Source organism: Odontesthes bonariensis, chromosome 1 (assembly GCF_027942865.1).
Source record: "Odontesthes bonariensis isolate fOdoBon6 chromosome 1, fOdoBon6.hap1, whole genome shotgun sequence".
Classification (NCBI taxonomy): domain Eukaryota; kingdom Metazoa; phylum Chordata; class Actinopteri; order Atheriniformes; family Atherinopsidae; genus Odontesthes; species Odontesthes bonariensis.
This window is the reverse complement of record NC_134506.1, coordinates 36,196,115-36,222,569: the sequence shown is the minus strand read 5'-3', so window position 1 is coordinate 36,222,569 and position 26,455 is coordinate 36,196,115. Positions and strand designations below refer to the sequence as shown.

The window sequence follows — 26,455 nt, the reverse complement described above, 5'->3', positions numbered from 1 at the left end:
ATCTTATTCACAAAATGTTTTTAATCTCCTTATCTTTAATCTTCTTAAAATCCTTTTTTCAAAAAAAAAAGGCTAAAACCACTTACAATGAGTGTAAACGTCTAAGCCCAAATCATTATTATATTCGTCGTCTCCATCAACCTTTTCTCAAATTATACGTTTTCTAAATAAAATGCTTTATGCCTTGTTTTGATCATCATGGTTTAGCGGGAACCGAGGGACTCTCCAACAAGCTAAGTCTTTTCTGAAGTGAAACCAAACCAGGCTGGAAATCTACTTTAGCAAATATCAAATCAAAGTAAAAGCAGTTTGAAAAGGTTTGAAGCTACTCAGTAGATGCACTCTGGCACAACCACAAAAGCAGCTTGAAACCCTCAGATGTTTTAAGTCACTTATACAACATGGCAGCATGTCAGCAACATAAAGTAAAGCCTTGAAACTAAACCCGCTGATGGGGAATTTCAAACAAATAATACCTCTCTCCTCTAGAACATTGAAAGCACTAATAAAGTCAGACTGTGGTGATGTCGAGGGAGCACGAGTAAAGTGAAACCCACTATATCAGACCAAATCTCCCCTCTTGGCCAGGCGCTTAGCAGAGGTCTGCTGCTCTCAGCCATCAGAGTTTGATGACCTTGTTAGTTTGAGTGCCTAATCTGCTAATGCCCTGATAAAAATAAACAGTCAGTGCAGTCATTGTAGTTCCACCCTCCTCCCTGTCTGCAGCTGCTATCCATAAACACAGATGATACCTCCATCTTTATTTATCCTGAGGTCTTACTGTCAAACTGACAGTATGAAGAGCCGCGGGGGTGGGGTCTGCATTATGCACTGCGGATACTAAGACCGACAAATGCCCTTTAACACAGCGTGGCTTGTATATTCCAATTATCTGTATTTATTGTATATTTTGTGATGCCATTAAAAAAGAGTTAGCTTTTCTTTTCTTTTTTATTATTATCTCAAAACTTGCACAATATCAGTTAGCCACAGGACACCAAGCAAAAATATGGTTAAATTTGGTTTTTATAAGTTTTATAAATACATATTTAAGCACTTTGGGTTTTTGGTGCTTTATAATTCATACCACTACTGCATTTGAGGGACTGAAATGAATAATTAAACTCGCAGTATAGATTCTAAATTCTTTTAAATCATCATTCTCTGGTGGTTTTTCCAACGCTAACACCAAATTTCCATACAGAACGATAAAGCTCTGCAGCTAAGAGCTACACATCTATAGTTGTTGGCCAGTATACGAACATAGTTAAAAAGATAAAGATTTAACATTCAGCCGAGGAATTCATACATCATATTTTTATGTTATATCAAATGTCCCAATACTTTATGATGACCAAATTCTCTGGAGTAATATCATCGGCTTTGTTATTAACAACATAAACACAACAATTGTAACATTCGACTTAAACGGATGGATTAATAGGGGAAAATGTCTCATTCTTCAAGGGATACATAAACCAAATGAATGTGATTAAACATAATTTAGTTTTCCAGCTGGACAGAGAAGCCTCTCTTACAGAACATAAATGAATGTGCGAGCTCAGCTTATTGCCAAGGACAAAACAACTCCCCAGCCTCCCCTACAAACAGGAGCTCATTTCCAAATTAACTTCACCTTTATCGATCCTCCCATGCATCATCTCCTGCCACAGCACCAACAGACTGAAGTACTTTTTCAGGACATTTAGAAACGGTAAGATGTAGGATGTAAAACCAAAAAAATAAGCTGGTTCTGTGTTATTGCCCGTTTGTTGGCTTAAGAGTATCGAGTCTTCTCTGCAGCTATAATTTAGAAAGACTGCACCCACTTAGAGGGGAACCTTATGAATTCTTGGCATGCCTAGTCATCAGCCTCTCATCACAACAGTCTAACCATGAGACAAAAGTACTAAGACAGCTGATTGCCTCTGCATTTAGTGATTTCATGTTCTAAAACAATTCAACACTTGTAACTCGATCAACAGATTATCAGTATAGATAAAATCCAAATGCAGCCAAAGGTCTTGAATGTAAAAAATTATCACCTGGACCTAAAGCGCAATTTCATCTTTCTGGCTCGGTTTTTACCCACATAAACAGTTACAGTCGAAAATTAAGCCAATAGTCTTGATTTGTACAAATACAGGTTAGGTGTATCTTTTATACTTTTAGGTAAATTTTGTGACTCACATTTAGGCTTTTAAGTTGGGCTGCTGTTAGGATTAGAGGTGCATCGATTGATTAGCCTGCTTTGTTAACGCCCCACACGCTTGTTTGCTTCGTGTCCTACCCTTTTGTGCCGACATATGCAGTATTTTAATTCAGCCAAATACTCAAAAATGCTGCCGAGGCTTCTACTCCGATGTTAGAAAATCCCGATTGTATCAGCACATCATCATCTGACAAAATTATCATCCACCCAAGTCAAAAAAGAGCCTCTAAGCAGTGATTTGGGCTATATTTACATGCACGATGGTGACTCAGAGAGAAAGTTAAAAATGGCAGATTGGCTTCGAATGTTTCTCCAAGTGACAGACATCAGTCAGCTGCTGGGAGGCGGCTGCCACTCCATTTTACCCGCTCTGTCGTGCTGGTGGCGCTGCTGTTGCTCAAGCACAAGATAGCAGGCCCTCCTGCTACCTCTCATCTCACTGGAATACATTGCTTACATGCTGAGGATAAGTGGATCCTGCCCAAGAGAGCAATATTTCCAACACTACTCTCTATCAAGTAGCTATTGTTGGTCTTAAAAGTCAGTCATTTGACAATCATTTCATTCTTCTAATAGCACAATTATTGTCAATACTGGAGTATCACCCCTCCAGTTTATGCTCATAGTTTGTCTTTCCTTGTGAATTTTAAACATCTAGTTACAAGAAATGAAGCCGTGGCACCAGACTTTTCACCATTAAACTGCCATTTTAAGTTGGATAATAAACACTGCTGCAGTGTCCACCTTCAGTACTTTTAATACTTGTGATCTAAAATCCAACTAGGTCTCAATGCTGCTCACTTCATGCGACTCTCTTTCTCCATTTGGCATATTTTCATGGTCAAAACCTCACAAAAGGGACCTGAATTTAGGAAACAGGACTGTGCTTTTCCAGTACACATAGGTTAATAATCCGAAGAAGGAGAAGAAGAAGCAGCACTCCTAACATCTTATGTGAAAATCACTTTATCATCCAATACAGGTCGTTCCAGTCCAAAAGCAGCCGTCTGTGGATCCAGACGCTGGCCCGTGCAGCAGACTGATGGTTTTCACAGAGCAAACCAATCCACCAGTTTACAACTGCACATGGACCAGCAAGATAACCTTCAAAATATAATAAAACGGTAAAAAAGTTGAGCCAGATTTATCTCTTTTTTTTTTCAAATTCTTTGCTTGATAATGCTACTTTTTTTTTTTTTTTAGTAAGCATCAAAACACAGAGCGGTTTAAAACATGCAGGGTAGCTGCCAGACATTTCAGGGTGGAGTTTGCAAGCGCTCTCTGTGCCTCGTGGGTTTCTTCCAGGTGGTTCTGGTTTCCTCCCAGTCAGACGTTCACTTTTGTGTATTGGGGGACAATAAAATACCTTCCGGTATGAAAGAGAATGTTGGCCACAGGAAGAATAATAGCTTCTAAGGTGTCAGCCAGTGGCGATTCGCATACAGTATAATGTCCACCTGGATTCTTAAGTAGTTTTCTCTTCTCAGTTATGGTTGCTTAATCATTTCCAGCTGTACTCCCCACATCACAGCCTTGCCCATAACTACTAAACGCAGACTGCTGACCAAATGAGTCTGGAACAACGCTGGGAGAAAATTGCGCCATGATGGGATGTTTTGACAGGGGACTCTTTCTCACAAGATAATGCAATGCTTCTGTATTCAAGGACACTGATGCAGTCTCTAGTGAGGATATCAGCATTCATAAGGGGACTCTGCTGTGGCAGGGGTGACTTTGATGCATGTGGTACTCTCGTTTAAGGAAACAGCGAGAGAAAAATCAAACTTTCATACACCGGAGACTATAAAAGTCTTTGGTACCAAGCCAATTTTTGAAGAGAAGCATAAGCAAAAGACAACCTACATTTATCAGTTGTGGCATTTAAGGTTCTAAATATAATAAATTATGTACATAGGAATAATTTATAAGACACAGGGTTCAAAAGTCTGGAATGTGAGTCTGATGTATTGTGAAGACTTGATTTCTTGGAACAAGAGGCGGAATAAATGACTAATGTTACAAAAAAAAAAAAAGTCGCAGGCAAGAAGTCAAACTCAATATATTTTAACATTAGGTTCATAAAAAAATTTTATATAGTCCTTCATCCAATTTACACTGGACTTGGGTCTGCTTTAAGGCTCGGCTTCTCCATTATAACTCCTCTGGCATTAAATATTTCCCAAACTGAAAACACACTTTGAGGTTAGTGTTTGGCTCAGTCTTCAACGTGGAACTGCTTTGATTGGTTGTTCTGCTGACAATAACTTAATCAGAAGTCTTTACACTGTTATTTAAATGCTCTCATTCCTTCATAGGCCAAGCCTGGCCCCGGTCGAAAAGCCTCTGCCAGCTACACAACCTAAATATCATGTCAACAGTGGACGACTTCTTGATGCTTATGTGAAACAGTTAGATATCATCTATCAATTTATGGCAGGGAAGAGCACAAGCCAACGATGTTTAGGTACCGAGAACACATACGATGTCTATTTCTGTCTTTCTCTTGAAGAGCAGTAGATTGGGATGAGGATTTAAGGGATTTAGTGGAGATGAAGCATTAAGTTGTTGGTCTGAGGCCCAGGTCACTGAGCCACAAGATGCTTTACCTGATTCTCAAATGTTCACATTTTCCAACATATTTAAACATGAGCAGCTTCAGTGTAATAATCTGACGACAATCGCGCTCTGGAATTAGAGGAAGTGGCACAATGTAAAGCTTTTATTTGTCCAGTCAAATTAAGCAGGGATATCAAACCATTTTCTGACCATGTTCTGAGAGTCTGGTTTGGACATGGTTGCCTTTCACACATGTCGCACACAATGGGGGGGATCGTCTGTGACTAAAGCCTGGTTTATAGTCGGTAAAGCAAGACGCAAGAAGAAACGCAAGCCCTTGCGCGGTTGCAAGCCCCCACCCTTGCGTGCTTGCCTGTGTCACCTCAATTTTCTAAACTTCACGCAAGACAAGACGCAAGACGCGAGCAGAGCTATAGAGTAGCCACTCTGGACGCGAGCACAAGCCACTATCTACGTCACATCCGGCGGCGTGTTCATCTTCCGGTTTCATCCCCTAATAAAAGACCGCTGTTTTTTTTCTTTTGGTAAGTGCATTATGAAGGTCATCTTCTTATTATATTATTATTATTCCTATGCTCCCCCTGGCTATCTTCCTTTTGGCGTTATGCTCACATTTGTAAACTGTTATTTTGTTGAATTACTAATAAAGTTTAAAAAAAAAAAGACCGCTGTTTTCAAACGCCAAGGTAGAAAGCGAAGAAGAAGAAGAAGAAGCATAGACATAATATATATATAATATATTATGTCTATGATGAATCCACTCGAAGAGAGACTTGCCGAAGAGGTCCTGGCGGTGAATTTCCTTTAATTGTAGTAGGCTTGTCATTGAAAAAACCCGCTACTCCACCTACTGTCCTGGCGGTGAATTGCCAAGCAGCACATGCAAGCGCCGGCAAAGCAAAATGAAGCATAAACGTCTCGAGCCATTAACACAAGCGCAAGAAGCAAGCGCAAGGGCAGTTAAAAAAAGTATAACTCGGCCTTAACCCTCTAACCGCCAAAGTCGCAGAATTGCGACATGACGTCAGCATAAACAAAACAGTCTGTAGATAAACTAAACGGGCTTTAAGGTGTTCAGTCCTCCTACCACTAGTTGGCAAACATGTTACCCTTTCAAACAAGACCAAGCTCACGTCATTTTGTAGTTCACAGTGTCTTTATAAGGCAGTGCAAAAAAGCCGCGCAAGCTCAGACGGAAGCAGTTATTCAGAGCTTTTCTGTAGAGACGTGCGAGTCGAATTTTTATTTTCAGCGAACTATTAGTGAGTTTTTAACACCATGGCTTGTAAGAACTTGAACCATGCGGAAGTATTGAGCATGCTATTTGCCGATTCCGACTCCGAAGGAGAGTTTTTACCTCGTGAGGAGGAGGATCGGACGAGCGCTCATGCTTCCCACGGTGAAACTTCCGAAGGCAATGGTGCCGGCATGCGAAGCGAGGCTGTTCTCCAAGCACACACACACACTCTCCAACTCATTCGGTGCCGTTATCCAACCTCAATGGAGTGGGTGGTAGTGGGGAACGCGGTCGCAGTGTCCGAAGAGGTGTTGGTCGAGGAATCAGGGGTGGGAGAAGTGGGTCTGGTATCTTTAGCATGCGCTCTCTCCATCCAGCCCCCGGTGCCGCGGCGCGCCTATCCGCCAGCGCAATGATCCTGACATTTTACTACTTGTTTTATTATTGTATTCCTCATTCCTGATCATTATGAATAAGGTTGAACAGGTTAAAAAAAAAAAAAAAAAAATCAATTCAATGTCTTCCACTTCTTGCATGCGTTTTCCTACCCTATGGTAGCCTAATGACAGTATTTTACCACTTTCTCCTGTTTTATTGTTGGTTTCCTCCTTATGAATGATGGTAAAAGACAGAAAAATGAAAATAAGTTCAAACATCAAGTCAATATCCACCATTTCCTGAAAAAATAAAGGCAACTTTTCGCATGTGTTTTCCTACTATATGGTAATGATGATATAGTAATATTTTACTACATTATTCTGTTTTATTGTTGCTTTCCTGTTCCCTGATCATTATAGATGATGATAAATAGACAAAAAGAAAAAAAAAGTTTTAAAACAAGTTCATAATCACTCAATTCCAATATTTCCTGAACATAATGAGATTCAAAATGGCTGCCACCTGATGACGTCATAATATGCAAATTAGATCAATAATTTCATACCCCACATAAACTATGGATCATGGGCAACATTTTTCTAATGTACAGTAGCCATCTATCTTTAACCCCCTTTCAGCCACCAGCTTTTGAAATATTAATGTCAAAATCCAGTATTTTCAAAAAACAATCTTGGCGCCTAAAGGGTTAAGAGGTTGAGGACACGATGAAACGGTATACTCTGAAACTCATCGCCTCCCAGGATTTTCAGTCATGTTTTGTGTTAAATGAGCCTTCATCTTTGCCTTCCGATGTTTGCATTCTTCTCTTTTCGCACCAGTCCCAAGATAGAAATGTAATCAGCATGCACACACTGTCACAGGATTCTTAGGTAATTGCCTACACTGGCCACATACGGGCTCAACTGAATGTTATGCAGAGACTACCGAGTAGCTGGCAGGTTCAAGCCTGGTCCAACCAATTTGGACATTTACACTCCCACATCTCAGCTCCTCCAGGTAAAGACTAGAGAATTTCAAGGCTGCAGAGCATGTGTGGAGATGGCTCTATTGACATCATGATAATTGGTTAAATATCCAGGCTAGCCCCTTATATAACTGAAACTGGCATATATAGTCTCCCATTAACCATCAAAGTAATCTCTAAGGGCATCAATGACGACACATTCAGCGTTGCATCAATGGTAATAAAAAAATGTATCCGTCAAGAATTCCTATGTGCTCAGACAAATTTCAGTCAGTCTGGGAACCTCTTCTGTCATACTTTAGTAATCTTCAAGAACTTCCAACACACTGATAGACTAAGCTAGAAGAGGTCAGTAGTGGCTTGAGTCCGCACTACAGCACACTTGGCCCGGCATGCAGAGATCTGTAGTCATGCTATCCCTCATTGAAATCCTTTTCATTTATTTGTGTCTTAATTGTTAAAGGTGTATCTATTTATAGTTACCTGTTACTAAAACCTTATCATTCTTATTATTATTGTGGTCTAATCGGGGTGGGGGGTGTTCTGTGTGTTTAAAAAAAGAAAAAGATCAATCTTTTGTAACCTTACCGATAAGTCATTTTCACTATTCTTGTTTCTTTTTCTCAATAAAAAGGTTTAAAAAAAAAAAAAGAATTCCTATGTTGATTATCTGATAACAAAAATTCCAGTAGATTGGAAAATAGCTTATGGAAGGTCACATGTCATTTCTCCTTGTGAAGGGGAGATTGTAGTCTTTGGGAATTTTCTTTAATGACGGCTATTAGAAAATTTTCCTTTAAAAATATAATTAAAGATTGTATCTGTAATTCTTTATTTAAAACAAACTGCTAAAAGTAAACAGTTGTACATGGTGAGGCAATCAGTCAACTCATGAAAGTTTGACATTGGTCCCAAAGGACGGACTTGTTCTCCCGTTATTTTCCATCAGCGGTATAATCCCCTTTTGAAACCCTTTTTAGGGTGAATTAGAAAGGCCCGGTATTCAAAGAGATGAGTGTAGAGAGGGAGGCGGGAATAATCACAAGGGCCTGGCTGTCTGTGTGGATTAGAATGGGAAAGAAAATCCTTTCATCTCAGATCTGCACTTCCAAGCTTGGAAGCGCGCATGCACTCACACGCACAAGCCTCCAATGTAATAAACCAAAAGACCTTTATATTGTTTAATTTTTTTGAATATAGAAGACTCATTTATTTAAATTCAAACAGATTAAATTCAATTAAGTTCCGAATGGGAACGACAGTCGCCGGATTAGAGAGACGCTTGTTTAGAGGCTTTGCTCTCGAGGCTGACCTCTCAGCCCAGGAGGGCTCACGCATGATCTTATCCCCCCCCCCCCCCCCGTCCCCTCAAAATGTTGACCGCTGTGTTATCGTCAACAGCCTGTTGACGTCTCACAAAACCTAACAAGATGTATAAAGGCAGAGACCCTCCTCAGCCAGAAAACAATACCCAACACCCACAAACAACACCATCTGACGGATGAGAAAATGGATTAATCATTATGTGTGTTTGTTCGCTCGTCTACTTCTGCGAGTGGAAAATGACAAGTCTGTTTGTGTGTAACAGGAACTGACAGTAAAAAAGAAAATAAATAATAAACGCACCAAGAAGGCAGTTTTACAGTCCTTGTCTTGAACAAAACATAAAAAAAAAACACAAAAAAACAGCGTGAAGTTAAACAATAATAGAGATTTTGAAACTGAATGTAAACCTTGAGTCACCAATGCTTTATTGAAAAAGAAAAATCAATGGTTCTGCACTCCACAGAGGGTTTCACAGAAAAATAAAACCTCCTCAATTTCTCCATAAATATACTCAGGATACTCAATCTCAACTAGAATTTGGTCTAATAGGATCTAGGAGGACACACGCCAATGAAACTATATTTCAAGTACCCAGAAGTAAAACAGTCTAAACATGCCACAGACAAATGTGTACACTTGTTTTCCCAAAAGGCTTTGCAACCAGTCTTTCCAAATCATTTTTTACTTTCTGGGTCAAGTACATCATCCTGTCTGGACTAGATGTTCTGCAGCAGCAGGCTGTTAGCTTCAGCCTGTGGCCTGGAAGTTCCATAGAAAAAAAAAAAACCAAAACACTATATTTGATGCTTTAAAAAAAAAAAAAAAGAAGAAGAACAAGAGAGAACTGGCAATGCTATTTGAAACTTCAATCTAAGGGGGGGAGGATAACCCCTTTGTTAGCGCGTGATATTTCAAATGCATGCATGACATGGTGTCACATCAAATATCAAACTCAAAGGGGCGTTGTGTGGAGACTGCAAAATGCTGACCTTATCAAAGTAGAATTGTGATTAGATATGACAAACGTATATTTTTAAAAGTTTTCTTGCTCCTTTGAGATCTTAAGCTTCTTTAGGCAGGATGAATAAAGCCAAATGAGTGTTAGCATTCAGCAGAGATGAAGTAACAAGGAATGGTGACACAAGGCAAAGAATTTCACAGCAGAAACGTGAGCGAGTCCCTAAACTTGTTCCACTGAACAAACTTGCTGAAAACAATCCCTTTGGAGGAGCATTAAAGGGGGAGGGTAAGAAGCAAGTAATCCTCTCTTTAACACTCTTGTTCAAACACTGCCTTGCTGTTAACTTCCTCTTTGTTAAACTAAAAACCTTCCACAAGCTAAACTCTTTGACTACAATGGCTTTCTCAGTGTTTGGGTACCGATAATTATTTCAAACCTGCTATACATGATGGCAAAATTTAAGTGATGAACGATCATGAGCTAAGAATTAAGAGAAGCTTCTTTTCTCATGGCCAAAACAAGAGGCCCTGCAGAGACAAAGCCCTCAGAAACAAGTGCGAAATCCCCAACATAGCCTGAAAACTCTTTTACAACCGTAGCAAGTCAGTACAAAGTTTGAGCCACCTCTTTGCTCACTGGGAGAAAAATTCCAGTTGAGGTGGGGGGGGGAGAAGCCACGTCTGCTCCTCCCCACTGTGTGGGTTTTGTTCTGCTAATCAGACCACATGCCTCAAGGATTCAGGAATCCAAGAGCTCTCAGCCAGCTCCTCTCATTCCACATACAGCCGCAGCAGCCTGTGACAAACTATTCAGTGTGTTGGGGGGGGTTAAAGACTCTATCCATTCATAACACTGTTCACCCTCCCTCCTCTCCTAATCTCAGGCAGTTCTTACCCTGTCCCCTCCCCCTCATCTTACCCCTCATATGCCCTCTCCCTTCCTTCTCACAACAGCAGAGCCTTTTTTATCTGTCTGCACACTGGGTTTGAATAGGCCCACGGTTTATTATTAGACCATGGTCCGACCGCACACCCACCACAATTTTAAATAGAAAAACAGAACTAAGCCTACAACATCGAGTTAGTGATGTGAAAGTTTTGATGTTTGCCTTCTTCTTTTCTCGATTGTTTTTTCCTCCTTATTTTGGTTCGCTTCCCCTATTCTCCCCTCCCCGGCTCTCTTGCTACTCACGCATTAAGAGGCGAAATGAGGCACGTTGGAAATTTGCAGGCTGACAATGGAAGACAGCTGCTCTTGCTGCATAAGTCTTTCATGAGCTGAATTAGTTGTACAAGCCTTAGCTCCCTTCCCCCCACACATGCCTCCCTCCTAGCAAGCGGATCCAGACACAGTACGACTCACCTCCTGGAAAGCTTAGCCGAGAGAAAGACGGGGAGGAAAAGACAAAGCGTGACAAGTTCTTTGTTTGACAGATCTGTGATTGCTTTTAAAAAAGCAGCCCAATGCATTTTTGATTTCCTGCAGCAAACCTTCGTATCAATTCTTGATGAAGCTTTCGACTTGGTGTTTTATTGGATAACACTGTATGATTACATTGTTTTTTTGTAAATAAAACTTAGGTAGGTTTTACAGACCGTACACAGGACGAATCAAAACTATAACGCCAATGACGAAACCAACTTAAAAAATGTATTTTATGACCAAATTGAAGGCAAACGACCTGAAAGAGCCATGATTTAGATTTACATTCCCTGTATGTTGTCTTGGAGTTTAAATATGCCTTAATTAGCTTTGAAAAAAAATGATCAGACGTGACCTAAATAACAGTCTGACAGAAAACCTTTCCTGTTTCATTATTTTTTGAGGCAGTTCAAGACCTCCTAAGGCTCCCCTCGTTACTAGTTGAATAAAACCACAGGTGAGAACGTAGCCTAAAGAAAATCTGACTTTTATTTAATTGAAGAAAAGTTAAAGTTAAGTTAAATCTACTGTTACAGTGTAAATTATTCAGAAATAATTCAATATAAACTTAAGAAAGAAATTAAAATCAGTTGACAAACAGAAAGTGGGAAGTGCAGCAGAGAGGCGTGACTGAAATCTCCAAAGATCGATATGACTGCATGGTGGTGTTGTGTTTGCAAGCTTGGCCACAACTGAACCGACAATGCCACAGACAGGCTTGGCAAGAAAGTCCAGCGAACCCTCACAGCCGGCAGTTCATTATCTGCGTAACGGAGACTCTAAAATACTTCTCAGTGAAATGCCCAGGATTACACCAACCGTTGCTAACAAGCACTGCAGTACTGTTACCGCTCTGCCTGCAGTCTCTGTCTGCCCGTATATTCTGAGAGCTGAATAAAGAGGCACTGGAGTCGGGGCTACGTTCCTGCAGCCATTTTTTAGCAAAACACACAATACCAAATTTCCAATATCATGTCCTAATAATGTTTAAACTTCCTACTCCTTAGTCTCCATTTTGCTTCTGTCCTTTATCCTACAAATCTCCTCTTCAATTTGTCTGGATTTGGGGTCTTATACTCGGCATTTTTGGGCTTTGGAAACAACACGTTGTCAACTTCCTGTTTGAATGGTAACTCAAAACAGATGTTAAAAACTTTCACTGAATTACCAGCAGACATCCCCAAAGCTAGCACATCAATTATGCCAGACTAAGCCAAAAGGAGTTTTAAAATCCAAACTTATTTTGAAATTGGGCTACTTAATCAATATTAGTAAGCTTAAAAAGGATATTCTCTCGAATCTCACAGATGAGCACACTACAAGATTTGAGAGTCATGGAACATCACATACCACAGCTCATTCAGAAGATGACCGAATCGAAGCAGGAAGGTAACAATGCACCATGTCACATGATCTTATAAAGAAGAAAATGTCAACAATATGTGGGATTGTTGCACAAAAACTTGCATTGTGTCAGCAATATCTTGCAGTAAGAAGCAATTTAAGAGGAAAGTCTCAAGACTTTTAATGAAAAACATGGTTGGGAAGACAAATTGAATTGATGACTCCTTAGCAATACTTTGAGGTGAAACTGTCAGTTTTATATGTGCTAACATTTCCTGGTTCACTGTTGCTTGACTGCTAAGATAAATATTACTGAGGAGGTTTAATAATTCGAACCAAACATGAGTACAGACCCAGATTTTAGACAATATTTCTTCTCTTAAAATCAGGAGGGGCAACTCTGGTTTAATTTGGTCAAACACTCCTATATTCGGAGCCTGATATCAGTGAGAATTTTTTGCTTGATAAAAAGAAAAATCTATTAATGAATATCAATCAATTTGATTTGTAAACTCCTAATCCGCTTCCTAATTCTAAACTGCATTTGGAGTGAAAAAGGTTCACTTTCTACTCAGTATCAAAAGTGATAAATAACAAAAATCTTAAGGTGGCAGAACACATATCAGGCTAAACATTCATCAAGGTAAAGGTGACTAAATCAAGACCAAAGACGACAATTAAATATTTCCAAACTTAACAGCCACGGAGCGGCTAGATAAGAATTTTCTAGTGCAGCAGGACTACAACCTTTGGGGTAACGGCACTCTTCTAATTCGATATATAAATCTCTGAGGGATCTCAGAACATTGTGGGTTAATTAGTAATTAAATAATTCTCTACACAATTTTTGTTATAAAGCTTGCTGAGTGTTTCATATAGCAAAGAGAAACTGAATGGTTTTCAACTGTAATATTGAATTTGAGTGAAACATAACAACTAAACATTGGAAAAATGGAATACTGACCTTTACAAACAGATGCTACAGATGCTTATTCGTGGCAGAAGTTAGCTACTGAGATTATTGAGAGTTGGTTTTTCAGAGAAAAAGTCTTAGGATTGCGTAACAAATGAAAATACCCCACACCAACATTAAATGATGTGACTGTTTAGACAGAATATGGGGTTTATGCAGAACAACCTGTCAACTACAGGTTTATCATGGCTGCCTTACCTTCGCCTCCTGCATTTGTTTGGTGCGTCCTCAGAAATTAACGTTGCGAATACTTAAGTTCCAACATGTAGGTGACCGGAAGCAATGTGTGCAAGAATTGTTTCGGATGTTAATGTTTTTCATCTTTAATTTCTTTCCAATGCCTGGATTTAGGGGCCTTAGATACCATCTACTATACTGCCTCCGTCACTTTTTCTATCATGTTCCTAAGATCAACTAAATGCCAACCTCTTCTGACGCCATGTTTACCGTTTATCAAAGTACTTCTGTTTGCCCCTTTGTGCAACTACGCTAACAAGATGACGGGTGTTTATGTGAACACGAGGTGAAACAGCAACTAGATTTCCAGCCTAAGTAAAACTACATCCATCTCAATGATTTTTAAGCTAATGTCTATATCTGATAAGCCTTAATATATATATATATATATATAAATAAATAAATGAATAACAAAGTTTGAGAAAAGCAAGCTACTTACAAAAGGTTGTGTTCATTGGATTACATAAGGTACATAAGGTTTTAGATGTAAAAAATTCATACAACAAAAGTGCCTCCCATCACCCTTGAAGCCCTTCATCATCGTATGTAACAACTAATAACTTGTGACATTTCAAAATGTCCCCCATTATGTTGCCTTTTTGATTTGCAGTGTTTCTACAACCTGTTTTGATTTGCATTGGCTTGTCTGAGAGGGATAGGGCACAGTGAACCTTGAGGATGTGTGGTATGTGTGGTATGCGTCATCCTCCGCTGCCAAAAAGGAGCGTTCCCAGGACACGGAAATTCACATTTTATTAAAATGTATGAAGAAACAACCAATATAAGTTTGTAGTATCATTTCAAAAATACACATTCACTCCAGCAGTGGTTTTAATATGTAAAAGTAATATTGTTATTATGACCTCAGAGCTATTCATACTGTAGTGAAAGCAGCAGCAGCTACAGGGAATTCTTCGTGTTGAGTGAAGAACTCCCTGAAGGTGAATGTTTCAAATAGGCAACAACACAGAAATCAGAGCAGCAATGAACCAGATCAGGAGAAATTTTTTAAATAAAATCCACTGTAGAGGCTCAGCCAATGCTTGAAGCCCTTGAGGTGCTTCTCTCAGATTTAAAATAATTGACGCGCCGACAACCTTTACCATTGGCCGATGAAGAGAGTCCAAGACGATCGATTGCTTTTCAATCAGTAAATTCATTCCTCTACAGCAATTGTAATCCAATACTTGGCTAACTACAGTTCGTCATGCCGGCTTTTCAGTGGTCAAAACGGTTTTTATCTTCCAGGTGAAAAAAATTCATATTTATGGAGTAGCGCTAATTAGCTCCTAGACCCACTTTTCTGTGGCCATGAAGACTGATAATACAATCAATGTCTTGTGTGAAACCATTTTAAAAATAACAAGCGGTTTGTGATGAAAAACAACCCGAGTTGTTCAGTAAACATTACAGGGAACATGAATTGCATGTGTTAGATTCTTTAAGTGAAATATTTTCATATTATACTGTGTTTTTTGGGTTCAACAATATCATGAAGCAATACAATGTAAAGAGAAATTAAATGCCTTTTTTCATATGTCTAAGATTTGAGTAGTACTAGAAAAAAAATTGTTTATAAGGTTTTTAACTTATTTTTAGGTCCTGGAAGACACTAAAGACTCATTTCAACCAACAGAATCCAGATGTTTTACACCCTGGAGCTTTTCTTTAAGGAACCAAAAGATCATTGGTCCCCTGGGTCCTTTACTGTTTATACTGAGGAGTGAGGTTCAGGTTTGATTGGGCAAATAAAACAGCTTAAGAGTAAAATTCTAACCTCTTGGTAGAGTGTCAGCACTGCAATTCTGATCATGCTTTGTCAGACACCTAAATGAGGCAGTACACTTAAGCTCTGTTAACATTTATACAATTAATCTGAAATGAAAGTTTTATGGCTCTGAATTTGCTCTTTTCTTATCCTGAGTTAAGCTCCATCTGTTAATTAATACTTGAGGTCAATCAACATCCCACTATGACTCCATTTAGTCCATGGTTCCTGCGGTGGAAATGGAGGGGAATCGAGGAAAGGACCTTGTAAAAAAGCTTAAAAAAAATACTTTAGTTCCTGGAAAAGGCTCCCACGGTCAGAATGCAGCTTAAGTTGTACATTTAAAAATGTAAATTAGTCGTCGGATAGAAGTTCAAGCCATAGCTTCATTTTATCTTTGCACTGCTGAACAACTAAAGAAGGAAATCCTTTTTCAGAAGGTTCCAGAAATGAGGCACAGATTTCAGTGTCTGAGAGTTATGAGCAGTGCATTAGGAGGTGGTACCGCCACTCTGTGAAGCCAAAAATCACAACAAAGCAACAATAACCTCCTGCTCTTGATATACTATACATATCAGTTTGAAAGAGAATGGATAAAGCGGAGACAAACGAAGCCCAGAACAGGTGGAATATCGATAAAGACTATTTTCATACCCATCTTTAAAGTGACACAGCTACTAAACCACTGCAGCTGCCTTGATGCTAGCTAAAGGGTGTTTTAGCTAGCTAGGTGTTGTAAATTGACACCTGACAACCGATATCCATGTCGTCTGTCTTCTCTTTGTGAAACCAGATACTGGACTCTGCCCCTACATATGGAAGCTATAGCAAGATGGCGCACTGTCTAAATTTTCATGGCTCTTAGTGTATGAAAAATGCACTAAAAGTGATGTTTTTACTAATTTAATTAACTGAAGCAGAATTCAATTGCATATTTATTCATTGAGCAATATCCAATATGGTGCCTCGTCTGTACCCCAAGAATTTGACTGAATTTAGCTTCAGTTCCTGAGGTTAAATTGTTCAGTTAATAAAGCATCAGCTCTGATTTTTAAACGCAGGTTTATCTTTACCAGAACACAATCAGGTGGGCTAACAGCCTCCCTTTGAAGCGAGCTTGTTGTACTTTGCAACCCTTCTTAAAATAAGTCACAGTCTCTTTTCTGTTCCACAGCCTTTAAAATCCCTGGCACTACTTAAAAGGAATGAGCTGTAACACAATAGCAACAGTCAGGCACGGGCAATGAGAAAGAACTCAAGCTAGCTCTCATGAGATCCCTGCACTCCCCGAGCTGGACATCAGCAGCAATGCAGATCGGTGGCAGTGCTCTTTCATTCAAGTGCAGCCTTTCCTTTCTCTCCCCCCTGCCAATGTAATTTTCCATGAGCGCTGCTCCATTTATCAAAGCCAGTGGCACATCGAGGAAGCTGACAAATGCCTCACTCCTTTAGATTTGTATAATGAGAGGTGGGAGAGTGAGACTCACTCAGAGATGGTTAGCACTTGTACGAAGGAAGTAGAGATGATTTATTCAGCATCTGAGGGCCAATGCTTATGGGAGCTTTAACTTAAGACGCAGACAATATAGCCATGGCTATTATACGACTACTATAGATAACAAGATTGTTGGTGAAACGCATACCGATTAATGCTTGCATTACACAAACCTCGCTCCTACAAATTAACAAGCAATTTGTAATGAGGTTGAAACTGTTTTCTAGACCCCAATGCTTAATTACATTACCTTTAACTAGTCATAATTTACCCAATATACCTAAAAAGCCTGTATCATATAGTTGCATACTAATTTTAGGCAGTCAGTGGGTGTAACATAATATATAATGATATCATTTTAATCATTATTTCTCATAAAATTTACAGTCACTACAGGATGTAAAAGAAATATAAATCCAGTCGACAGTGAATGCTCGCCATGTGGCTGATGAACCTTTCCTTTTATTGTTGACGGTTAAATCTTATCATCTACACGGGATAGTTAATATTGTGAATTTTAAAAAGCATTAGCTAAAATCAGCTGACAGTTATAGCATGAAATAGTTTAGCTGGAATCTCCCAAACCAAGATACATATTACTTTGTGCCAAATTTGCCATTCAGGCTGCAGATGGAACTGCTGGTTATGATGTTATTTCATTAAAACACGGCTGTTATAATATTGGATTTTCAATAAACGCCGATTGCGTTCACTCTTTTTGTGTCTTCTTTTCTTTCAGTAATTGAGCTACACTCTATAGGAAATCTATAAATCAATCATTTTTTATTTTATAAGCTGAGATCAAATCGCAATATCCTTTTAAGTGTATTAATCAATAAAGAATCAATATTCTACTATTTCAATATTTTGATTATCATCAATACCAACATATCACATCACCCCTATAATAAAATATCATTTTTAAACATTAAAAGGAGGTCAAATGATATCTGATGCTGATTTCTCTGACTAACATATGTCGATTTGACCAAATATGTTGAAAAGTCAGAGTGCCTTTCGGTGAGCTTTCAGTAATCTAAATGGGTGTGATTTTGTCTTTTCAAGCAGAGCTGACTCAAATACTTCGAAGCTTTGACCCTGCTAATAATTGCTAAAGTAGAGGGCAAGCTCAAACAAGGTCACCACTATCAATTAGATTAAATAAATGGACATTGGGGGTGTAGTGTTGCATTGTGAAAAATGGGGAAATGTAAGTGACGGATAAGTTTCTGTTGGGAAGACATTTAAAATAGTTTTTACTTTTTTTGACTAGGTGTATTAAAGCTTTCAAAAACTTTATCAAATGGAAATATACTCCAGTGTCCCTTTACTATGAGCTAAATAACAAGAGCTCAGAAAGAAAAAACACAGAAGGAAATACCTTTGATTATTCAAATCCAGGTATGGAAACTGGATGAAGGGGTCAACCAACAAGCTACGTTTGTCACATGCTAAAAAGTGTGGATTAGGTCTATAATGTGGAGAAAATAAAGCTGGCTTACAGCTGCTGGTGTGACTGGGTAGTTTTCCTCAAAGCTTTGCTTTTTATTACTCTTTCAACATTAAGTTTAATTCTGATCATTTAAATCTGTACAAGTGGTTTATAATCAATGGCAACAACACGACACAAATCAATCCTTACAGTTGCTCTACATGACTTCACCCTGGCCTATTTTCCTATGAGGGGGACACATTCACGTTGGTCAATGTTAAAGCCAGCTTGACGAACTCACTTACAAAACATAAGCGCTCTTATGCTGCATTTTCTTATTGGGGTCACCGATCTAAAAAACAGCTCTTTTAGCCACAATTGATTGCAACTGGACTGTAATAAAGATGCATTTCACATGCTAGCTGTGAGAAAGCAGTTGTGACCTCTCCTTTATTCATTCTTGCCCGACGACAAATTAAGTAGTTCTCCCTCAAAAGCCTTTTCGTTTGAAATACATTATGGTTACCGCTACTTTCCTGAAATTCCTTTCACAGCATTCAGTCCAAGGAAGGCTCTACAGCCTGTGTTCATGACTGAGTGTCCTGCATTTAAGGAATCAAACAGGCTTCCTCGCAGCCCATCCCCCACACCACTTTCAGAGCAGCAGGAAAAACGACGGAGGCGTGCTGTGCACCAGCTCCCTCCCCCACACACTGCTCCACCAGGCATTGCTGGGGCTTGTGGGATTAAGAATGGAACACGATGACAGACAAAAACAGTCCTCAGCACCTCCCTGCTCTGCTGTCTTTTATACTGCAAGAGCATGAAAAGGCTGCTATGAGGCGTACAATAGACACAGTGATAGATAAACTCTGAGTGAACAAGATAAGTGTGGGTGAAAAGCTACACAGATCTTTATATTATTCTTGTATGACAACGTCAGTGTTGAAATCGTTTATGTAAAGAAGAGTGGAACCCAATATGACATTTGCTTCACATCACTGGCATAACGCTCTGTATCTGTATCTGGCTGACAATTTCTATTATAGTCGAGTCTGCTATTAATGCTTTACTGGCGAATTTGAAGCAGAAAACACCTTAAAAATAAACGGAAACGATGATCTAAGGATTTATACTTAACATGAAATGAGAAATATTTAAAACCCAAAGGCAATCCTTCACGCATCCTTTAAAAATGAATAAGAGTCTCTGCTGTCAAGAGGAGAAAAGAACAGCACTGTGTGGGCCATTTCCTGTAGCTGGTCTCGGCATCATTCTCGTCAAGGTTGCCCTTATTCATTGTATGGTAATAAAAGAGAAAACAGCAGTGGGTCTTCTTTATGCATCACATGTCAGATTGCTTTAGGGGATGCAGTGCATCTCTGTGCCTGCAGTAGGCAACAGGCCGTCACAAGCGCAATGTCAAGAAGCCTAAAGCATTAGGTCAGATTGTATTAAATTAAAATCGATGAAAGCCGGCTCTGTTTCAAAGACACATCTCAAAGACCTCTGGAAAAGACACCAGTAACTGAGGCGAGCTTTGCTGCTAATTCACATTTCAAACACATGACGTTGAAGGCAAAACACTAGAAAATAATGGAATGATTAGTCTTTGAATGATTTTTAAGTTTTTAAGACACTAATCAGAACATATGTACAAATTTTCAATGTATTTAAAAAAATGCAAAATACCTTAATGGTATGCATGTTAATCAGTGAAACATGGCACCAAACAAACCTAACATCTAACATGGAAACAGAGTTAAAGTAAAAACGTACCTTCTCATTTTTCACCTTCTTTAACGTCTTGCATTCACTATTACCGTTTTCCACCTCCTCCGGTTCAGCTTTTGTGGTCAACGCTGGTACTATCCCAACAGATTCAAGTGCAATATTCCCCATTGGATTGGCATCTGCCAAGTCTGTTGATTGTGGGTTCTCAAAGGATGTATTACGACTATTCCCCAAAGCGACTTGGGCTTGAGACACATCCTTCTCCGCGACACCGATTGCCACGACTGGGGCACCATCTGCCTTGTCTTTCTTACTTTTCCCACTAGCCCCTTCTTTCTCTTTTTTACCACTGAGAACACCTCTGGAGGCTTTGCCCCCTTTTTCCATGTTCTTCCCAGAGGTGGAGTTGTTGCTAGCAGCTACTGCACTTGCTGCTGCACCTACCGGCTCCCCTTGAGTCCGTCCTGCAGTTTCTTTTTTACCCACATCTCCAGCTTTGCTACTATTGTCTTTAGAGTTCTTATTGCGTTTGTATTTGGATTTGCTCTCCTTGCCTTGAGAGCCAGACACTGGACTCACAAATCTTATGTTATCAGGCAACGCTGCCACTGCACTGGGTGGTGCCGCCATGCCGTCCTTGGTGCCAGACATCTCAAGTTTGTCCTTCTCTAAGTCAGCGTCAAGGTCAATAATCAGATTTCCAACACCGATATCCCACTCATCCCCGCTATCGTAAGTGTCCACCGCATTAGAGTCCACACCTTTCCCGCCTGCAGTGCCACCACTTAGGGACATTTTAGTGCCAACGGCCCAGGATTGCCTCAGTGAGGTCCGACACCCTCTCAGACGGTTGGGACTCAGGGACAAGGGTTAGAGAATCTTCACGGTCTACTCGTTCTTGTCCCATTTAACCACATTTTGCCCTGGAATGAAAACAAGAGAAGAGAATTATTAATCCGATATTTCAGAGACAGAATAGCAGCAACCACATCTCTACCATCACAAAAACATAGAATTTCATTGTGGGCATTACAAAAAAAAAAAAAAGCCAGTAATTCTCCAATGATCACTGCAAACCACTATGATAATACCCACTGGTGTGACAGCACTGCTCCGAAAAACCTCTCTTCATAATCACTTCCCACAGTTGTCATGGCAACCATGGGAAATGTAGCATAAATCCTTCTTTGACAGCCAAGGTGGCCCCACTGTTCTGAATGACTGGCTCTCTTTTCACGAGGCGCTGCTGATAGTGTCACTGCTGATAAATAAAGAGAAGCCGGCCTTACAAACCCCCGCACGGTTTATGGAGCCTTGCCTTTTCAACTCCAGAGCACAATAGTAATCTTGCATTAACAGAGGGACTTAAAATGTGAGCCGGTGTGTGAAAGAGAAAACTCGGCGGTTGTATTTGCTAACACGACATAATACAAAGGTCAACACATTTCATATGTTTTAGTAAATTAATGCAACGCTTTGGTGCAGAAACCAGCTGCAGCTGATTTTGGAGGCACTGCAGCTCGGTAAGGATAAAGATAATCTTGTTAAATCCTCGTCTTCAAAGATGTGCATTAGCATGGGTTTAGAGGACTGAAGAGCCTTTTTGTTTTATCTAAATATTTGAGAATGTTTCTGTGTAAAAAAAAAAAAAAAAAAAAAAAATTGGTGAATAGTTGCACAGACCTGCATTTAAAACATTTAAAATATGAGCATCAAACCACTTGTGGAACGCTCTAATGGATGTTTTCAGATCTGCTTTATGCAACACTGAAATGATCCTGGGGAGTTTTTTTTTATTTATTTATTGGGAAACAGACCAAGTTCTCAGTGGGAATAACAAGCTTTTCAAATAATACACAGCTGCACGATTACTTTTACTGCTCTTCACTCCAGTTTACTGAACATCATACATTGAAAAAAAGCCTCCTGCTCAAACCAACGTCACTGATGTAAACTTCCCTGCGACCATTTGTTGTATTCTACGCCATATTCAACAGTATTAAGTACTCGTGGGAGAACTTACAAGGTCAATGCAACTCATTTTCTAAAAATCTTACAGAATAGTCACCCGAGACGTCACAGCATGTAGGAAAACAACAAAGATCATCTGGTGTTGCAGTAAAGAACACAAAGGACACGTAGCTCAAGTACAAAAGACTTTACACTTGCATTCGGGGTGGTCTGATCAACACGGCTGAAAACTAGCACGATTTTTGAGTGATTTTGTTTGTGCTGCAGCCAGAGTGGAGCCCTTTAAAGATCCTTTTAAAAATGATTAAAGTCCATTTTTATCTTTTACTAATAATCATAACGGTGTGCTTGACTTAATGGATTGAGCATTTTTAAGACTAGCAGATAAATGTGTTACTATTTGCAGATAATTTGACATTTTACAATTCCTGTTAATCATCCGACTACTGTACTACTACTCAGTCTAGAATACAAAGTGACGAAATTAATACAAACCATGAACACTGTATCCAACTTTAGTTATGTAGATCTAGCTGCACCATATATCTAACATCTGCAGCATTCATCAGACCTGTTAATGGATAATGTGCAAGACAGCAAAGCATTTAAATTCTTAATAATATCATCAATGCTAAAATCTTTATACGTTTAGCCTGTATAAATATGGCTCATCCTGGCGGGCTTATAAAACCAGTTTCTAGGACAACCCTCATACAGAGATTAACAGGATATATTAGAATATTTTTCTTACTTTTGGTAGAACAAATCAGTTCATTTCTATCATGAAAGTGGGAAAGAAATCAGATTTTTACGAGTTAGGACATACACCAGTGACCAGTTTGGTCTTTATTTAGAAATAATGTGAAAGAAATACAAAACACCATGAGAGCATCCTGCTGTAAGAGTATAAATGCCCATCAAAAAAAAAAAAAAAGCACTCTTTAATCTACCACAACACAGCTATCATTAGTCTAACACTGCAGCTGGATCACAGATTGCAAAGAGCTCATTCTGCATTTCATGTCACCCCCAGCAGTGACGGAGGTAAAACTGTTGAACAATCATTTGATCATCGTGCCTGCTTATTCCTCACAGATGGCTCCCCAAAGGAAACAACAGTCAGTGACAGGTTTTGGAGGGTGGAGAGATGCAGCTGTCCCTGTGTGACTGGGTAAACAGTTGTGAGGTCTAATTTGTCCAACACCTCCACAAAGGAGAGGTTGTAACTCTATCGGCAGTTGACCCACTGTACTGCCCTTAGCTAGAACTGCAGTGCAAGCCCCTTTTGAAAAAGCTTCACCGAGGAAATGTCCCAGCGAGTGCCCCATTGAGCGAAAGGCATGCAGAGCCGTGCAACTCCCAGAGTGCTCGTTCTTTTTTTCACAGATCCAGTTTCACTTTTCTATCTATCAGAGGCCACGCAGGGGTGACAGAGCAAAGTGAAATACAGGGGATGGCCATTTGTGGTCGATTTGGCATGAAACACAAATTAAATTAGATATAGGTTCATGTCGTTTTCTACATGCGACTGCAAAGAACACCATCTGTGCATAAAACAGAAATTAGAGTATGACGCGTGTCTATAAACATGGATCCGAGAGAGTCTTTTCAGGCACAAACCACAAAAAGAAGGGCTCATTTTCCATTTCAGCTTGTTGTTTAACTATGACAGAGCTACAGATCCAGAGAGGGTGAAAAGGAGATGTGGAAAATAACATCAGACATAATGTCAAGTACATAAAGTGACTCTTACTGTTAAACGACCACGCTTTTAAGGGCTAAAATGCTAGCAATTATCCCCCAAAAACACCATGAAATTCACCAAATATACACCATTTTTCCCCCCTGCAGTAAAAATAACAGCTTGTGATGGGTAACATGTGTTTCAAATCAGAGTGCAGACCAGATAATTATTGTTTAACTTGCACAGATAGAAAAATAATTCCTGGGCCCAGGCATAAATGAGATATGCCCTCAAATTAGGCATGTGTTGACATGAAGATCTCAAAGCATGATCAACTTGGCCAGGAAGCTCAGAGTCTGCTACTATCACAATAAATACTTAACTAACTCGAGATAAATCACTAGAGTATATTTTTAAGAAGACACATTTATCAAGAATATTATAAGTCATGAGCAATGTCCTTTAGTATTTTCTAGCCTACCATTGTTCCCAGGCCTTTCTTTGTCATGGTTCATGGTATAATTACAAATATAAAAGGCTTACACTAAGCTATAATTTATTTTTGTGAGGTTCACACTCTCTGAATAATGATTAGAGTCTCTCTCTCTGCTCCCACTGCTTCAAATCTTATTAGGGACAGAGAGGAGTTTCTCCAAAGTTACTTTAAATTGTTATGCAGAGAAGGAGGAGAAGTCTGGTTTAATATAGCTCACAGGAGATCTTTAGATTTCTACCATCTCAACTACATGCCCTGCATAGCTGTGGCTCTGTGTATCAAGCAAGTACCGACTGGTTGAACAGTCAAGGATATCCAGAAGCGCAGGGGCTTTGCCAACATCCCACACATAACTGAAACAATAAACCAAAGGGCAAACGCAAATAGACGGTTTGTTTATCTTCTGCCAATTTCATATTCTTTTAAATTGAGAATGAGTGGTTTTTATTGACCTTGGTCAAGAAAAATAAAGATTTTTTTTCTAGACACACTGTAGGGCTATAACTTGTGTCTCAAATGTATTTCTTTAATAGATATGAAAAGAAAACCAATGGATTAGCCATTATTCTCATTAAAAGTTTGAGTTTTATCCACTCAGGACTGCATGAAAAATTCATGGTTCATGTAAACCCTGTGAGAATTAGCCTTCTCAAACAAGACGGACATTTGTGCTTCCATAAAGATTATTGATGCCTTTTCAAGCTGCACAAACCCACACAAATTCTTACATTTTAGCTCCATATGAGCACACTGTATTCAGCTGGTGAATTACCAAAAACAAAACAGTTAGACACAAATTTGCTCAGATAAAACGCAAATAAGAACCAGAACAATTTACCGCTCAACAAATATCGGCCTACTGAAGATAAATCTCGACTCCCATTTTATTTACAGCTTTATGAAAACCTAACAGATGTTTTCATTATAAGGGGAAATAATACTGTTGCAGTAATTTGGATTGATTTTAGAGAACAATCATCATCAGTTTTAATTATGAGGAGTTACTGCTGCTGGCAAGAAAAACCTTGTTTATACGATATACTTTCTGTATGAGTGCCCCACCTCGGTGCTGTACGTTTGTTACATTCCTCACACGTAATGTCAGCTTGACAAGACAGAAACACCTACATTCTTGGCTGATTAGTTGGGCCGCCTCGTGTTCCTTATCAAAGCAGTGTCTTATCTAATGCTTCCTTTTTTGACCAAGTTCATAAAATTCAAAGTGTTCACAGAATACTTTTTGTTTAAATCACCTGCCCACATATCACAGTAAGGTGAGCATAATATTACTCCCACAATTCAATGCACAAGAGCCATTTCTTTTAGTTTTAAAAATCGCTGAAATGTAATGTTACAATCAAAACAGAGAAGAAATGGATTTTTGTTCCGTTACTGGATCAATAGAGAATATTCTATGTCTGCGCTGGATGCATATTCATTTAGAAATGTTCACATCTCTTATGTTTATATGTATGTACACAGAATATTGGCGGACAGATGGATAGCGGAACTTTTCACTCCCTGAGGTTTCAACATCAGCCACGAAAAGCCTTGGTTGGGCTTTAATGTAAAGAAAAGGGTTTTTAAGCAGCGTAAAATGAAGATTACAACAGCATAGATAGCAAAGGAAAAAGAAAAGTCCAGCAAACAGCATCTCTGCAGGTCATTCAAAGACAGCCCCCCCCCCCCCCCATCCGAAGGGCTCCATAGTAACCCCCATGTAATTGGATTGTGTGCTTGAGCTGATTACCAAAGTAGAAATGGACCCAGTCAAACCAGGTGAGTCAGAAGTCTATGTGTCAGCCAGTATCTTTATCAGTTGGGTGTCAACAACAGGAACTTTGTGCTGACTGCAAAGATGAGCTCACCGGGGCTTCATGTGAATGCAGTACAAAGACCATTTTGTTAGCGATGCCCGCATTAACTGAAAACATGCATATTTTAGCTTTGAATAAAACTGGTACATTTTCATCACAACTAATACAGCCTGATTACTCTACAATTTCATCGCTGCTAAAAAACACTCAAAACAACAGCACACAGAGGTGTGAAACATGCAGATTTGTCTCCGGCTGATTAAGCCTTAATGTCCTGGCTTTGAGGCAATGCGGCAAAAGCTCCAACACAACGGTGCCGAAAGCTGCTCCTTCCTCCGTGCTAGTTTAAAAGACTTGACATCAGTGCTGCAATTTAAAAAAAACATCCACGATCAGGTTTCCTCTA

At 39.4% G+C, this 26,455-nt stretch overlaps 1 protein-coding gene across 1 annotated transcript in view; it reads right to left on the bottom strand.

Annotated features, from left to right (window-relative positions):
• Positions 1–26,455, bottom strand: part of znf609b (zinc finger protein 609b) — an 86,280-nt gene that overhangs the window by 40,074 nt on the left and 19,751 nt on the right. The window contains exon 2 of the mRNA XM_075465731.1: positions 20,127–21,004. Within this exon, the coding sequence (XP_075321846.1) occupies positions 20,127–20,876 (750 nt within the window). The 5' untranslated portion in view covers positions 20,877–21,004. The remainder of the gene's footprint in view (positions 1–20,126; positions 21,005–26,455) is intronic.